This window comes from Ptychodera flava, chromosome 5 (genome assembly GCF_041260155.1).
Source record: "Ptychodera flava strain L36383 chromosome 5, AS_Pfla_20210202, whole genome shotgun sequence".
NCBI lineage: Eukaryota > Metazoa > Hemichordata > Enteropneusta > Ptychoderidae > Ptychodera > Ptychodera flava.
Genome location: NC_091932.1, coordinates 45,304,765 through 45,319,185, shown reverse-complemented (window position 1 = coordinate 45,319,185; position 14,421 = coordinate 45,304,765). Strand labels below are relative to the sequence as shown.

The 14,421-nt window shown below is 37.1% G+C and overlaps 1 protein-coding gene across 1 annotated transcript in view; it reads right to left on the bottom strand.

The window, feature by feature from the left end:
• LOC139134092 (regulating synaptic membrane exocytosis protein 2-like) overlaps nt 1-7,018 on the bottom strand; it is a 78,160-nt gene extending 71,142 nt beyond the window's left edge. Inside the window, exon 1 of the mRNA XM_070700996.1 lies at nt 6,887-7,018. Coding sequence (XP_070557097.1) covers nt 6,887-6,904 — 18 coding nt within the window. The 5' untranslated portion in view covers nt 6,905-7,018. The remainder of the gene's footprint in view (nt 1-6,886) is intronic.
• Between the last annotated feature and the right edge of the window lie 7,403 nt (nt 7,019-14,421).

Sequence of the window (14,421 nt, the reverse complement as noted above, 5' to 3'; positions counted from 1 at the left end):
GTCCATCATTAGCGCTTTTTGCTGTTAAAGAGCTGCGCGGGTGGAAGGTTCATATTTAAAATTTCACTCAAAATGAGGGGTCTTGTGTTTGTTTTACAAGAATGCCTCCATTGAAAAGCCAAAACATCATAGATAATATTAGGAGACCCTTTCCTGCAATAATTCTCTTCTAAACTTACTTCAAGTTGCTCTAACACTTTAAATGTGGCTGTAAGTCCTGAATTACCGAGTTTGTTTTTGCCCATCCAACTTTTTTGGATTGTTCTTGGGATTTGGTATATTAACAGAGAGAATAAATATGTAAATTTGATTATTATAAGCTGCACCGAACAGGTCAACACTCAACATGGATGGCAAGAGCCTTGGCCCAAAGGATGGTGGCTAAAGGTTGAAACCCTTAAGATAATACTGTAAAAACATTAAAGGGCGTTATTAAACTTGAACATACGAGCATTTACAGTATTTAAGTATATTTTCGATTTATTTCTTCCAACAATCGTCGGACATAGTAAAGTTAGATCTAAACTACTTCAGTTGTAGGTATTTACTTCTTTTATCGCGACTTCAGCAGTGACTGTGTTTGTACTCATGAAAAGCTCGTACATTTAGTACAAGTGTTAACATTAAAGTAATATGCTTTCTAAAATAGTATATATGTATTACTCGTCCTCTTCCTTGCCGTTATTGTCATTGAAAACCACGCTGTAAGAGATTACACTTTCCAAGTTCTTTTACTGCAAATAATAAATCAAACGAGTCCCTTGCTCCGCATACAGAATGTAACAACCCTTCTCATCACCGAAGAATATTATAGCTATCAATCGAAGCCAGTCTGGCATACCTGTCCTATTAAAGGGATTGGCCGCAGTGTCTTGTTTCATTTAAAGACGAGTTGCACGTGTTATCCGTCTTATTGCAACATAATTTCAGATTATAGTGTAAAGAGTTATAATCATCTTGTAAATGGTAGAAAAGAACAAAAAGTCTGATAAGTCTGATATATACCAACACCGTACTTCTCTTGTAGACGGAGTAAGAACATTTATTGCAATGAGCAGTTCATTGTGGTAAGAATGTAGCACCAATGGTGAGATTTATGTACTATTGCAGCACTGTATGGATGGTTATTCACCTGGTAGATAAGACTGCTGTAATAAACATACTTGTCACACAAATGCTGGATTATATACTTATTAACATGTCATGCAAATTATTTATAAATTTATGCAAAGCATTGGGGTCTGTGGTGAACTTTTACAACGGCGCCCTCCTCGATGATCAGTTGGTAAAGCTTTGCCTTCCTTTTACAACTTGTGGCGAAGCTGTGTTCATATGGAGGCAATAATAGTTGTGAAATGTTTGGGACAATTCTCCGGATAACAGAAAAGGGCCATTCTATTTGGATTTCTTGTCTTGACCCTAAAATCTAACTATGCATGTTTTGGAATGTTTTTTTGACATTACACTAACTTCTACGATATCTTAAATTTTTACAACACATCACCCTCTGAAGGCATTCTGTTACAAAGAATATCAGGATAACATAAAAATGATAAATAAAAATGGTGATTTCTAATTTCTTTTTTACTCAATGAACACTAAGTAGTGGTACAGGAATACCTTTGAATTCACCAGTATGTTGAGAGTTTATCTACAGCTTCTGCACTCTGCATTGAGTAAATTTAAAACCCTTAATAAATGCTTAAGACCTACTGTTACAAAGCAGTTTGCAAAGTTCAACCGGGATATATCTGCTTGGATCTTGCCATCATATTTTATATGCGTTTTACTAGGATAATTTATGAAACCAAAATAGATATTGAGATAGAACAACTTTCAATGGATCACTGGATCTGTAAAGGTGTGCGAAAAGATGAATTCACACACAATAATAAATTGTCTTTTTTTGACAAAAGAAAGTTATAACATTCTACCATCAAATTCGAATGAATTTAAAGCGAATCGTTGTATTAGAAAATCTTGATCTTATCAAATACTAATGATATCATTTAATTTTGTGTTATATCATTATTCGTCATAACATGGTTCTTTATTCGTTAGTGCAAAATGAATAATTTTATGCTCGCATGATCAATGCCTAAAGCGTATTCCGTCATAGTGTTTTACCTTTACAATTTCTACTAGCTACGTCTCCGCAGAGTCGCCAACATCACGACATTCCAAGGTATTTAACACCGTTATTTCATCATGTATGTACACTGGAAGTCAGAATGACGTGCTTATGAGTGTGGTGTCCTTGAATAAATGAATATTGATTTCTGAAACTAGCCACTTGAAAAGAAGGAAATGAATCCAAAGCAGACATTGCAGAGAATAAAGACAAAAGAAAGATCTTTCAAGTTCTCCCGCTGAAGACATTTGACTATACAAGGGTCCTTGTACAAACATTACTTACGTCAAACAAAAGTACCCTCGGGACATTTCAGAAAGCATCTACGGTTGCCTGCAAGTCGAGAACTTATGACGTGAACGTCTGCGACATAACGATGTAACAAGACGCCATTTTTATTATCCAAACTTTAATACGATATTGTTTCAATACATTTTCTATGTTGTAGGCCCAATTTTACAGTTTTCGTTACACGCATGTACAAATTTGCTCATTAAGTGACGCAACAGTTTTCTTTTTTATCAACGCTCATGGATTTTCTTTCTCATTTTAAGTATTTCAAAAAGATAAAGAAGGTGATCAATGTCATCTTCACCATCCTCATAATAATGTGTGTGTTTCCTTTGTAGCTTTGAAAAGTCCATATTATATTATAGTCCAAACATTGGACTATGTACCCGAGGGTAGGTGACCATTTGCCAGACGTAAGGAGGGCAAATGGTCTCCTGCCCCGAGGGTACATAGTCCCTTGTTTGGGCTATAATGTTTTTATTACATGCCTCTCTTACACAGTTTTCACTCAAAATATTTAGGTTTATTGGCAAATGATAATTAAATGCTTTATTTCCATCTTAGATGAAAATCCGTAAAAAATGCAACGATTTTCATCATCGAATGGCGCAATGATATACTTAAACTACTGTTATGCGGTTTATCAATTTTTTCTGCAAAATTTTCCAACAACCGGATTTCCTATGCAAAACATGAAATTTCAACATTTTTACATCAAAAGGTTGTCAAGTTGAAAATAGTTCCGGTTCACTTTCAGTGCAATGATGGTTAGGCGGCCCACGACGTCATCGACGAGTTACCATTGAATCCTATGGATCGAGACGTTCGATATACGAGGCATGTAATATAAAATGTTATGGACTTATAACCTTGTTTTAAGATGTGTGTTTTTTCACCCAACATTCTGTCGTTAGGACCTCGATAAATCACACCGTTACAAATATTTGTGACGTATAAATGTATATTTATATATAATCCCCACGTATTCCGAACGAGTGTGGCTGCGTCGCGGACAAGTGATTCCCCGTGTAGCGGTCGTATCCCTCCGAGCCGTAGGCGAGGGGATACGGCCGCTACACGGGGAATCATGAGTCCGCGACGCAGACACACGAGTGAGGAATACGGGGGGATTATCACATGCATAGACCCAGTTTTCCGTGAATAAACCTTCCAGGAATGATAATTACTGGGAAAAAACGAGAGGGAGTATTTTACAAGAATTCATACGCTTGTGTTATGTGGTCGTGGCTGGGTCACAGCTGACTTTACTGCGGTCAGCTCAATATGTCGGGGCTGCTCCTATGGATAATTATCGTCTCTCGTAGGGCTATTTCTGTGCGAATCAAGCGGAAATAGGAAAGACTATGGATTTTTAATGCAAGGTATTTATTTGGTACTTACTATAACATCAATTTTAGTGAAAATTCATTCATAAAATTATTGGACGTACAAGCGGGACGTCGCGACACTCAGCCGCGGCTGGCGAGAACGGGTTATTTTTGTCAATATTCGAACATCATTCAAATAATTCTTCTTTGCAAAGTTTGTATGAAATTTTCAAAATTAACAATTATTATGTTTTACGAAATTATCAATTGCATGTTTAATATTTTACGAATAAAATGAGCGTGTTTAAATATAATGAAGGACAGTGTTCGGCTCTGACTCAATCGGTAAGACAACATACAAGCACAATCCCTCCATTTTGGAGGGACCGTGATACAAGCAACGAGTCTTTCTTAGCTCAGACGCGAGACGACGGAAGTTCAACAACAAGGTACAATACAGAAAACGTGATGCACAATATGCATGGACAAAACAATAGCTTGCACCTTTAAATGCACTGATAACATTGTGAACTCGTCGCTCTTGAAAAATGTAATAGCGTTTCTTCTGATGAGTCTCAAGTCCGGAGTATCGTCATTGCTGTCAGAAATAATGTACGCTCTTTGCTTCATCGGCTCGCCCGGGGGCTCGATTGGTTGACTGCCGCGGCAGCATTGATCGTGATGTTGAACTTGAAACCCGTCCATGTTGTTTCAGAAAACATTCTTACTGCTGTAGGGATGATTGGTACGTGTCTTGGGTTATCGGCTTTTGTTGTTTGATGGACATCGAGACGGGCAATTTTGACGAGGTAGACAACACAAAATGCCGGTAACATACCGTGAAAATGTCAGCGGTGTACAAATCAAACGTTTCAATCGAAATCAACGACGAAGAAACACAAATTCATAAAAATTCTAGTATCGACGGTATTTTGTGTTCTACACATATATTTTAATACTCCATATTTCCTTATGTTTCATTACCCTCCCACTTTTGCATTCAGGGATTTGAAAATAAGTTCTGAATTGAACAGCTGATTTTTTGTTTACGTTTTAAAGTAGTCCGGGTCCCATATCCACCACATGTGGAATATGGATTCATCGTAGTCATATACCTATAGTGTGACGTCATACTATAGGGATAACTGGGTCTATGTATGTAATTATGTATGTATCTATGTATCTGTGTACGTATCGAGGTATATATTTGCATGAATGGATAATGATATTCATAAGGATTTATATATTTATTCATTCATATTTTGTTTGGAAGATAAATATCATTTTGTATGGTTCGAACTTAATAGTTTCCTGGTTCGCTTTAATACTAAGTAGTACCTCTTGACTTCTGTCTGTGATCAAACCGTTTATACAAGATTACTGACGTCAGCAGAAGAACGAAGTCAGTGAGTTATTGCTATTCAATTTCAAAACCACGTCGTGATAAACCACGTGAGCGTTTCTCTTTGAAATATATCGAATAGTGTAGTATTCGCCTGAGGATGTAAAGAGCTGATGTGACCATTTCGCGCGCTGTATGAATTGTAGCGAACGTACTTTGTTTTCATCTATTTGCGTTTGTAAGAAGAGCAAGAGCGAAGGTTGTACCAATTTTACATGTGCAAGTATAATTTATGGAGTATGAGTCATAGTTAAAGGTCGGTAGTAGATCAGTAAATATATTTTAAGGTGTCTACTCTATGGGTGAGTAATAACCTACAGAAAGGTTATCTTGAAGACTTTCAAGTGAGACACAGCATTCTAACCTTAAAGCTAGCGACAGGGATTTTCAGAAAGTAGGTTGGCTGGATCATTTAAGAAGTTCTACGGTAGATATGGAGATCTTATATCAAAATATGACAAATCTGTTACTCAGATGATGAGAGACAATATTCCTGGCTTTGACTCACAGCAGTAATTTGGCAACTAGCTGAATTACCGTACAACTACTTTGTCACTTTAGTTCAATATTGATAGGTGTAGTATGCTAGCAGGGTACGCTTACCCATTCCAGACTCCTGGTACCACCACTTAACTAGTGGTTCGAGATTGCACTATTGATTTTGTCAGTGTTTGTTGTTGTTGTTGTTGTTTTCTTGTTTGTTTGTTTGTTGGACCTGGTGATTTACTTGCCATGAATGATAAATATTGCTCGAATTGATTTGATGTCATATTACCTGGCGTTGAGCTGAGAATCCCTAATCACATGACTTCAGATTTCCATTGTTATTTCAAGCAAAGTTGAATATGTTAAAAACGATAGAATTTCTGATCAATTTGCAAAACGTTTCTCCATATAGCTCTCGTAAAAACGTTTAGATAATGAAATCGACTTCTCTAGTGGTATTATGCTAGGATTTCCCAATTAGCAAACAACTAAAATCAGTTATTTATGTGCTCAATATTCTTATGAATTATTGCACGTTTATTGTTTGATAAATATTTTGATTTTACTGTCTGTCGTTGTTTCAGTGCTACCAGTAAACTATTAGTATTCATTTGTAATGTTCAAATAGCTCACGACATCGTTTATTACAATATCCATTCGACTCCTGTACGTTAATCTGCATGGGATTCCCTTGGTAAGGTAACAACAGATTTTTATAGATATTTGCCGTTTAGTTAAATAGTCAAATATGTTGACTTCAATACAACAGTGTCTTAAAACAGAATGACGTAAACACCTCCTCGCGTCGAAATACTAAAAACAGGGCGTTGATATCGCCTTTCGTATCAACGTACTTAGCGCTCAGACAAATAGTTTGCAAGCCCATTTTACAACTCAGTAGAACCACATAAACTGTTCATTTGAAATTATTCAACGAAGATGAGGCTGATTTATAAAAATGGCATTCATTAACAGAAAAAATAATAAAATAAATCATATGAAACAAACGCATTTTCCATCCTTTCTAGAAGAAAGCTAAGGTATATTTTAACAAAATATATGTTATCTTTCTTCTATTTTTCTAGCTTTCTTCAATTTTTTAAATATTTTTTGAGAATTTGACACTCCTTTTAGCAACCGTTGATTCGCAAAAGTATGACGTTTGAAAGTGCATCCTGTACATTGTCTGCCTAGAATAGCTTTATATGAAATGTCAACCACACACAAATGCGCTCGAAGATTTCTTACCTTCCAGAGAAACGACATTGCACCCAAAGACGGAGATCTCTACGCATGCGCATGCGTACTCCTGATTGGCCTTCTTTCATGGATAACCTTTGTCTTTAAGTGAATTATGTAGTATGGTTCCTCTCAAAACTCTGTGAACAGACGAGAGGAACAAAAAGTAATCAGGGTCAATAGTTCAAATAAATTGGATGTAAAGTCTGTCTATTTTATGACATTAGTTTGTATGAAATAAAAGACAACGTTTACCAAAGTATTGCTTCGTAATTAGCTTTGAACGCTAAATTGGCAGTACCATTTGATTTTTTTCCATTGTTTTTGTTTTTTTCATAAAAATAGCATATCACAAGACAATATCTGTTTGAACTCCTAAAATTATGTTGAAATGCTTGGAATCGATTAGAGTAAGCACAAGCGGAAAATATACATAATCTAAGATTTCTACACAGAGTATCAAAAGTAAGCTCACTCAAAACATGTTTTGTGAAGTAAATATAGAGACAAGACTTGGTGTCGGTTTCCTCTCTTTCTGGTCGACAGGGGGCGCTGCCTGGCTCGAGCTGGACAATTTACAATTGCTCACAGCTTAAGTGAGACGACACGCTGCTTTCAAAGACAGTTGAGTTCAGTCGACAAAAATAAAATGCAATCACTTCATCAAAAGTGTAAACATCCTTTGCCAGGGTAACCTGCGCCATGACGAAGTTATACCTTTTGACCAATTATATGCTAGAATCAAGTAAAACTGTTATATGCTGGAATCAAATTTGAAGTTGCCTCCTGTCTATGCCAAAGTTATAAGTCTTGCAAGTTATCGTTCAGTAATATTCGTCCTTTCATGTATTTTTCCTCCATCTGTCAGGCTGTCTCTCCGTCTGTATTTCTACATTTTTCTCTCTTTCTGGCGGTCTATCTGTGTTATTGCCAGTCTCAACCCTGTCTCTCGCTTTTTCTATCTCTCTGCGTCACTGTCTCTCAGTCTCTCTATGACTGTCTGTCTGTCCGTCTCCTCTCTCTTCTCTCTCTCTCTCTCTCTCTCTCTCTCTCTTCTCTCTCTCTCTCTCTCTCTCTCTCTCTCTCTCTCTCTCTCTCTCTCTCTCTCTCTCTCTCCTCTCTCTCTCTCTCTCTCCTCTCTCTCTCTCTTCTCCTCTCCTCCCTCTCTCTCTCTCTCTCTCCACCAGAAAAGAACGCAGACGCATAGCCTAGCGCACAGGTGGGATTTTCTTATTTACACCGTTCTTTCTTATATGCCTGTATTGACTGCCTTATTAAAATATCAGGTGCCATTGGGATTAAACAGCTGTCGGTGCAATGGCTTTAACGCTGAGGTCATTTCGCAGCATATTGCACAAGTTCAGGCAGTAGCGAGAAAACATGTTTTCGACAACATAACGAGCGTTGTCCTAGCTTGAGCCGATTACAGAGCATAAAATGTTAGACCTGATTCCATTATATGTCCCCTTGAGTGCATTAGTGATCCTTTTTATATGTTGATGTATCACGAACTGTACGTTTTATATATTTTTATTTAGAAATATAAGGCCGCCAGGACCTAATCTTCCGAGAACTTCGGGCGAGGCGTCACTATCTTTCTGACAAGAGTAATAAAAAAGCTGTCTGTGGATTCCTACGAGACATACTCACTAAAACAACAGTCTTTGTGAAACTAATTCCAAGCTTCTTCCTCAATGATATCACGTGGTTTCGTTTTCCCTGGTCGTCATAAATAAAATACATCTCTATGATGGGAGCAAAGCTAACTGAGGAAAACGATAATGTTAAAACTCGGTAGGTATCTCCAGGCGGATGAAATTTGATGATAAGCCTGTGCGTGTATGGCGGACAAGCCCAGCTCCACTCTTCAGTTTAATGTAAAATAAAAATTCCTAGTAATGTCGCAGTATCGCAAATCGCTATTAACATTTCAAATAAATACCCGGCTTTTTCAGCAATCCATCCGAGGAGATACCAAGAACGGATTTTTTTAGAAAGCCGTTTCAGAAATGACGTTCTGCAATCCATCGGAGGAGATACCAAGAACGGATTTTTTTAGAAAGCCGTTTCAGAAATGACGTTCTGCCGGGAGTGAATTAAGAATAATCCGAAGTAGACAAAATAGTCCGTGTAACTTTGAGCGTCGACGCATTGATACGGATTTGACCTCAATTAAATATTAAACTGAAATGAAACGATCCAAGCTTGGCTTCTTTCAACCGAGCAGAAGACGTCGATTATTCTTTACCAAATAACATCAGCTATTTGATGAATCCTTGTACAAAATTACACTAGTTTCTGTGTCATATTTTCTGCATCCTGTACACTTGTTGTCGTTGCGTTCGTCATTGACGTTTATGTTCGTCGATAAAAAGCCTTCTAGTCAATGTTTATGCAACTTGGAAATATGCTACCACCTGTTATCCTAAACTGCAGAATATATACGTCAAATGCTTAACAATCAATGTTTAGAATTGTAACTACTAGACAATGTACGTTTTATTTGCTGTTGTTTTTATTTTGTTTTTGTTTTACTTTTGCCTGTTGAGATCTGAACGATCAGAAATGACAGAACGTACGCCATTTTTCATTTAATCAATGCATGTGCACGTCTCTACATGTCAGTCAAATGAAAACGTATGTAGATGTGGATATGAACATGCAAGTTTTGGAAAGAAAATCATGTTACAATTTAATGTTAACGTCAGTATTCTGTGAACAACATATAAGAAAAATCATTTTGTGTGCCTCGCATAAATACATTTATCAGTAAAATGTAAGAAAGCTATTTACTCAGTTTGCCGTTGCAACATCTTAATTCCTTGCCTGGCTATTCTGCCTTAATAAGTGTATTAAATTTCAAATACAATTTTTAAGAAATAAAGCGAAATACTAAAATTTGGTCAGCTTGATGTTGTTCTATTTCGTACAATTATTGAAACACCTATCTCAAATAAAATAGCAATTGTTTTTCTTTAATTCTGCAGTCCGTTTCCAGTTGAAACATATCCTCTTTAAGTAAATCTCTCACTCAACAATCAAGTCATTAAGCTATCGAGGGCATTTTATAACAATGTCTGATCAATGTCTGTTGACTTAGTCGTGTACATTGTCGGGTTCTCAGTGCCACGAGGCGTTGAATGACTACAGCGGACGTATTGTAGATTGCGTGGGTGACTCTCATTCATGAATGGACCAGCCCCCGTCAGACAATATGTTGATTCGTGTAAACATAGCTGCACATGTGTGGTAAGTCCTTGTTCCCCGTTTGTCACGACACTGTCCCTCTCGGCCACGAGTAATTGCACACTCCCATGGTGCAAGTGTTTATATGTCAAAGGGTATAGTGCAATCTTAATCTAATAGACTCCGTGTTGCCACGCGTACCCACAGAAGAAGATCGGGAGAGAGCGTGCCTTATGCAATGCTCGTTCAAATGTAATTGGTAACTACATTGACGGAGACCGAATCACACTTGTTTCACCAGGACCAAAATATTCTCTCAAACTGAGAATATTCATGATGATCGAATGATAAACTAATCAAAAGTTCATTTGTTGAAATCACCTTTGGAACTATATCGTGCAAGCCAGAAAGGTCACGTGCTAAATCATATGATACCTGAACTATGCAATGAAGGCAACTGATCTGTAACATGTCTTCATATTTCAATTATTTTAAAAATAATTTTTTCGGTAATTGTTGTTTCAGTTGTTTCAAGGCAAGATTGTTTCCGAGTAATTATTACCATAGCTCTTTGAAGATCAAGGACACTCATTTTGAAGATCAAGGACACTCATTTTAAGAAATCTTCCATTTGTTTACGCGTGAAGGATCTTATGGCTATATTGTTGTAATGATGTGGCCACAGTCATACAAAAGACGGACTGACAAAGAGAAGAGTATAGCGGTAGTTATGTGAAAACGATAAGGATGCGAGAACCTAACGCTTTGGAAAAACGCCGACAAAGGAGAAGTACCGTCTGTGCTACAGTCAGCGAGAATCGTTGTGAAACCGAAACGTAATGCACAGTTTCCGAAGGCCACATCTTTCACAAAATATATCATCTCTCATCAGAAGCATAGACGCTATCATAGATTTAAATTTACATGTCGGACATTGGCAACTTGCATTCTCCGGCGGTTTCTATGTTATGTACTATGTTAAACGTATTCGTCTAAAAGGAAGGGGTCATTTGAACTGCGCGTGTGCGACTATCTTGTTTACAATCAATGTATTTCATGCATGATATCTAGATGCTTCACGTCAACATAGCTGCAACATTTAAATTTTACGATATTTATTGTTAACAAACATATTTTAACTTTCATCAATCGCCACCGTACCCTAGATACAGTGTTTACATCGGTCGTAGGGGTCCCTGGGAACCTTTGAGCAGAGTTCCGAAGACACACTCCCTTTAAATAAAGATCAGAACAAATATCCTACTTTGCATTTTGTATCGCTGCTTCTGACCCTCCTACAGAGGACAGAGGTTATCTTAAATTTGCAATGCAGACCAGACGAATATTAGATTAGGCCTAGTGTATTTACGTAAAGAAAGATGATTAGAGAAGACAACGAAAATGTCTTCCATCTGAGATTGGTTCTTTCATCTGGTTTCAAAACAAAATAAAATTATGTGTTATTATTTTACATGTTGCGTAAATACAATTATTGAAATGGACAAGATTTTAGAGAGTGCAAACATCAGCCTATATCGCCATATCCTCCGTTTTTTCATGCTTTCTGGATGAATTCTATTTATCAGGATATTTTCCTATACAACAGCAATCTGAAAATCGATTATTACAGACGCCATCTATGAAAGAGAGACCACTCTTTGGAGGAACAGAGTTGAAAACAATTCGGGGAGCTTTATTTCTTCTATAAATTGCATTCAAAAATTGAACCATTCTTTTTTTACTGCTTTGTAAAAACGTTTCCTCAGTTAAAAGAGGTACTTACGTTTATTCTAAAGGTCTTGTCAAACTTGGAGACAATACAATGTCCCCATTGTAACGAAGGTACAAGTAATATGCTAATTCACCTAGCTACTACGTGTATTGGTACAGAAACCGAGAGAAATCGCCTTCAGTCTTAAGTGGTTGATAGTGTACACCTTTACAATTTGGAAGATGAAAACTTTGTTTCAGCTCTGCTTGGAAATAAGCAAATCATAAATTATTTTCAGCCAGAAGAGAGAGAATGGCTTGTTAAAACTGTCTTTGATTTTTTTGCCTCCTGTCGAATTTAAATTTTTCCACTTTTTTCTGTTGAATGCCTTTTCCTTTTCACCATTCTATGAGTCTTTGTGATTTGTAAATGTTATGTTGCTGGAACTCTTTAAAAGTAGGAATAAAGAAACAACAACAACAACAACAACAACAAATCACATACTCACTCACTAACACACTAACTCAATCATTCGTCAAAATATGACAGCCTCGATTTGAAACTATGCAAATGTAACTCATTTGCGAGCTGCTACGTCTGTTTATACTACTCTAAAACTGCGAGAAACAGAAATATTTCTATGTCTTGAAAAAGACCAATTTCCAACATGCCAATGAACACAATCCTTTATCAATGAATAAAAGTCACGACTAACACATGAAATTCGAGTCGTAAGAATACATGATTAGAATTCAGAGAATACATGCAAGTTGCAAACATATCACCCCACTCTTGTAAGGCATCTGACGTTCACTTCATGTGTAATTGGTGAACCCGGTCTACTTTTTCTAGAATTTAGTACATCGGCGTCGGGACTAAATTAGCGGAGGACTAGGGAGGCTTGATTCCACAGAAGCCGTTGTAATGTCAACGAAATTCAATAAAAAGAAATCCCAGCTTTTCTATTTCACCGATGAAGTGACGTCATCGGATTACCTAGTTCTACCATGAAAGGTCAACGATACGGGCGTTGCCTGTCCTGTTACAATGAAACCACTGTCCGGCCATGAGTATGACAGAAAAACAAATCGAGGAGTCCTGATTGGTCAGTGAAAGTCACTTGACACTTGTTACAGCCAGGTAAGATAATAAAATAATCATTGAGTCATGATGGCTGCAGATATCTACTTGTTAGCGTGACGTTAGTCGCCCTCACCAACGTTGAATGCCCAAGGCGTGTGCAAGTACACCCACGTGTGCTCAGAAGCAAAAACGTTATGGCCTATTTTCGCGAACTTTCTTGATTTTCTAGATTGAAATGGATTCCGACCGGAATGAATATTTTAGTGCGGGCTATGGGAATTCCCAATTAATGGCTCAATTGCGCTGATACCTTTCTCATACAGCTCGGGGGCTTCCTCTCACCCTTTTGCAATAAATAAACATTAATGGTCAGACAGTTTGACCTTAATGCTTTTGTAAAGTTGTAAATCATGAATGGGTCTTGCCATTTCAGATCAGAGACAGCTGGTAATAGCGATACGTAATGGCAGTATACATCACGTACATTTCAGATCAGAGACAGCTGGTAATAGCGATATGTAATGGCAGTATACATCACGTACATCTACGAGAAAAAGGCATTAACATGATTATCATTATCAAACTCCTTTTTTAAGCATCGTTGCGGAAATGTTCATCTGTCTTACTCTCCAAGATTTGATCTCAAACGAGTTGAGCTGAACATCTTTACTCCCAGGTTGTATTTACGTTAAAAAAAATTATCCAGTGACAACATAACTCGCCGTAGTAATTGTTTTATGACAACAGCAAACAGTCGTGCTGATGAATTCATGTTTTATTGTGATCTAAAATTGGATCAAACGGCAGTGAAGCTTAATGTGGAAGGATCAAGTGGTGTCAAGCTCAAGAGTGTATCTTATTAACCTTATCAATTAAAGGTATACTGTCACCTGTTCCAATTTTGCCACAGTTACCATGGAAAGAGAAAATCTAACCAATCAAAGATTTTAAGCGGGTGGCCGCTTTTTAAAAACAGCGCCCTCACATGGGTATTTTGAATACCAAGGAACACCCCTCTGACCATATATGGGCATATTTAGATTACAGGTGACTGTATACCTTTAAATAAACGTTGTAAATGAATGAACAGGTGGCTGAACCGTTAATATGCAAATTAGACGACTCTTTTGTGCGAGTGATATCAATAGCAACCACTGAATTGTCTTTTGCCGTCTGTTAAGCAAGAAATATTTAAATAACTCAAATAAGATTCCAATATAATATTTTAAATTTGGAGTTCTCATCATGTACACCATTCATTATTTGCACAATTTCTTAAATGTAAAAACACTGGAACGTATCTCTTTTCGTTTTCTTTGCTAATTATGAAAAAGTGCTACGCGCCTCGAAATTGAAAGACTTGATCATTGTCTCAAAATTTCCTCAAGGAAACTTCAGACTATTCCCAAAAATCAATGATCACAAAAATTTGTACCATGGATATCTAATGCTCAGTTTCTCCCATAATGGATATACATTTATGCAAATTGTATTAATGGGCACTGTTTGAATATGCAAATCAACCAGTAATGAGTCATCGATGGAGAATATTCATCGGCCTGAA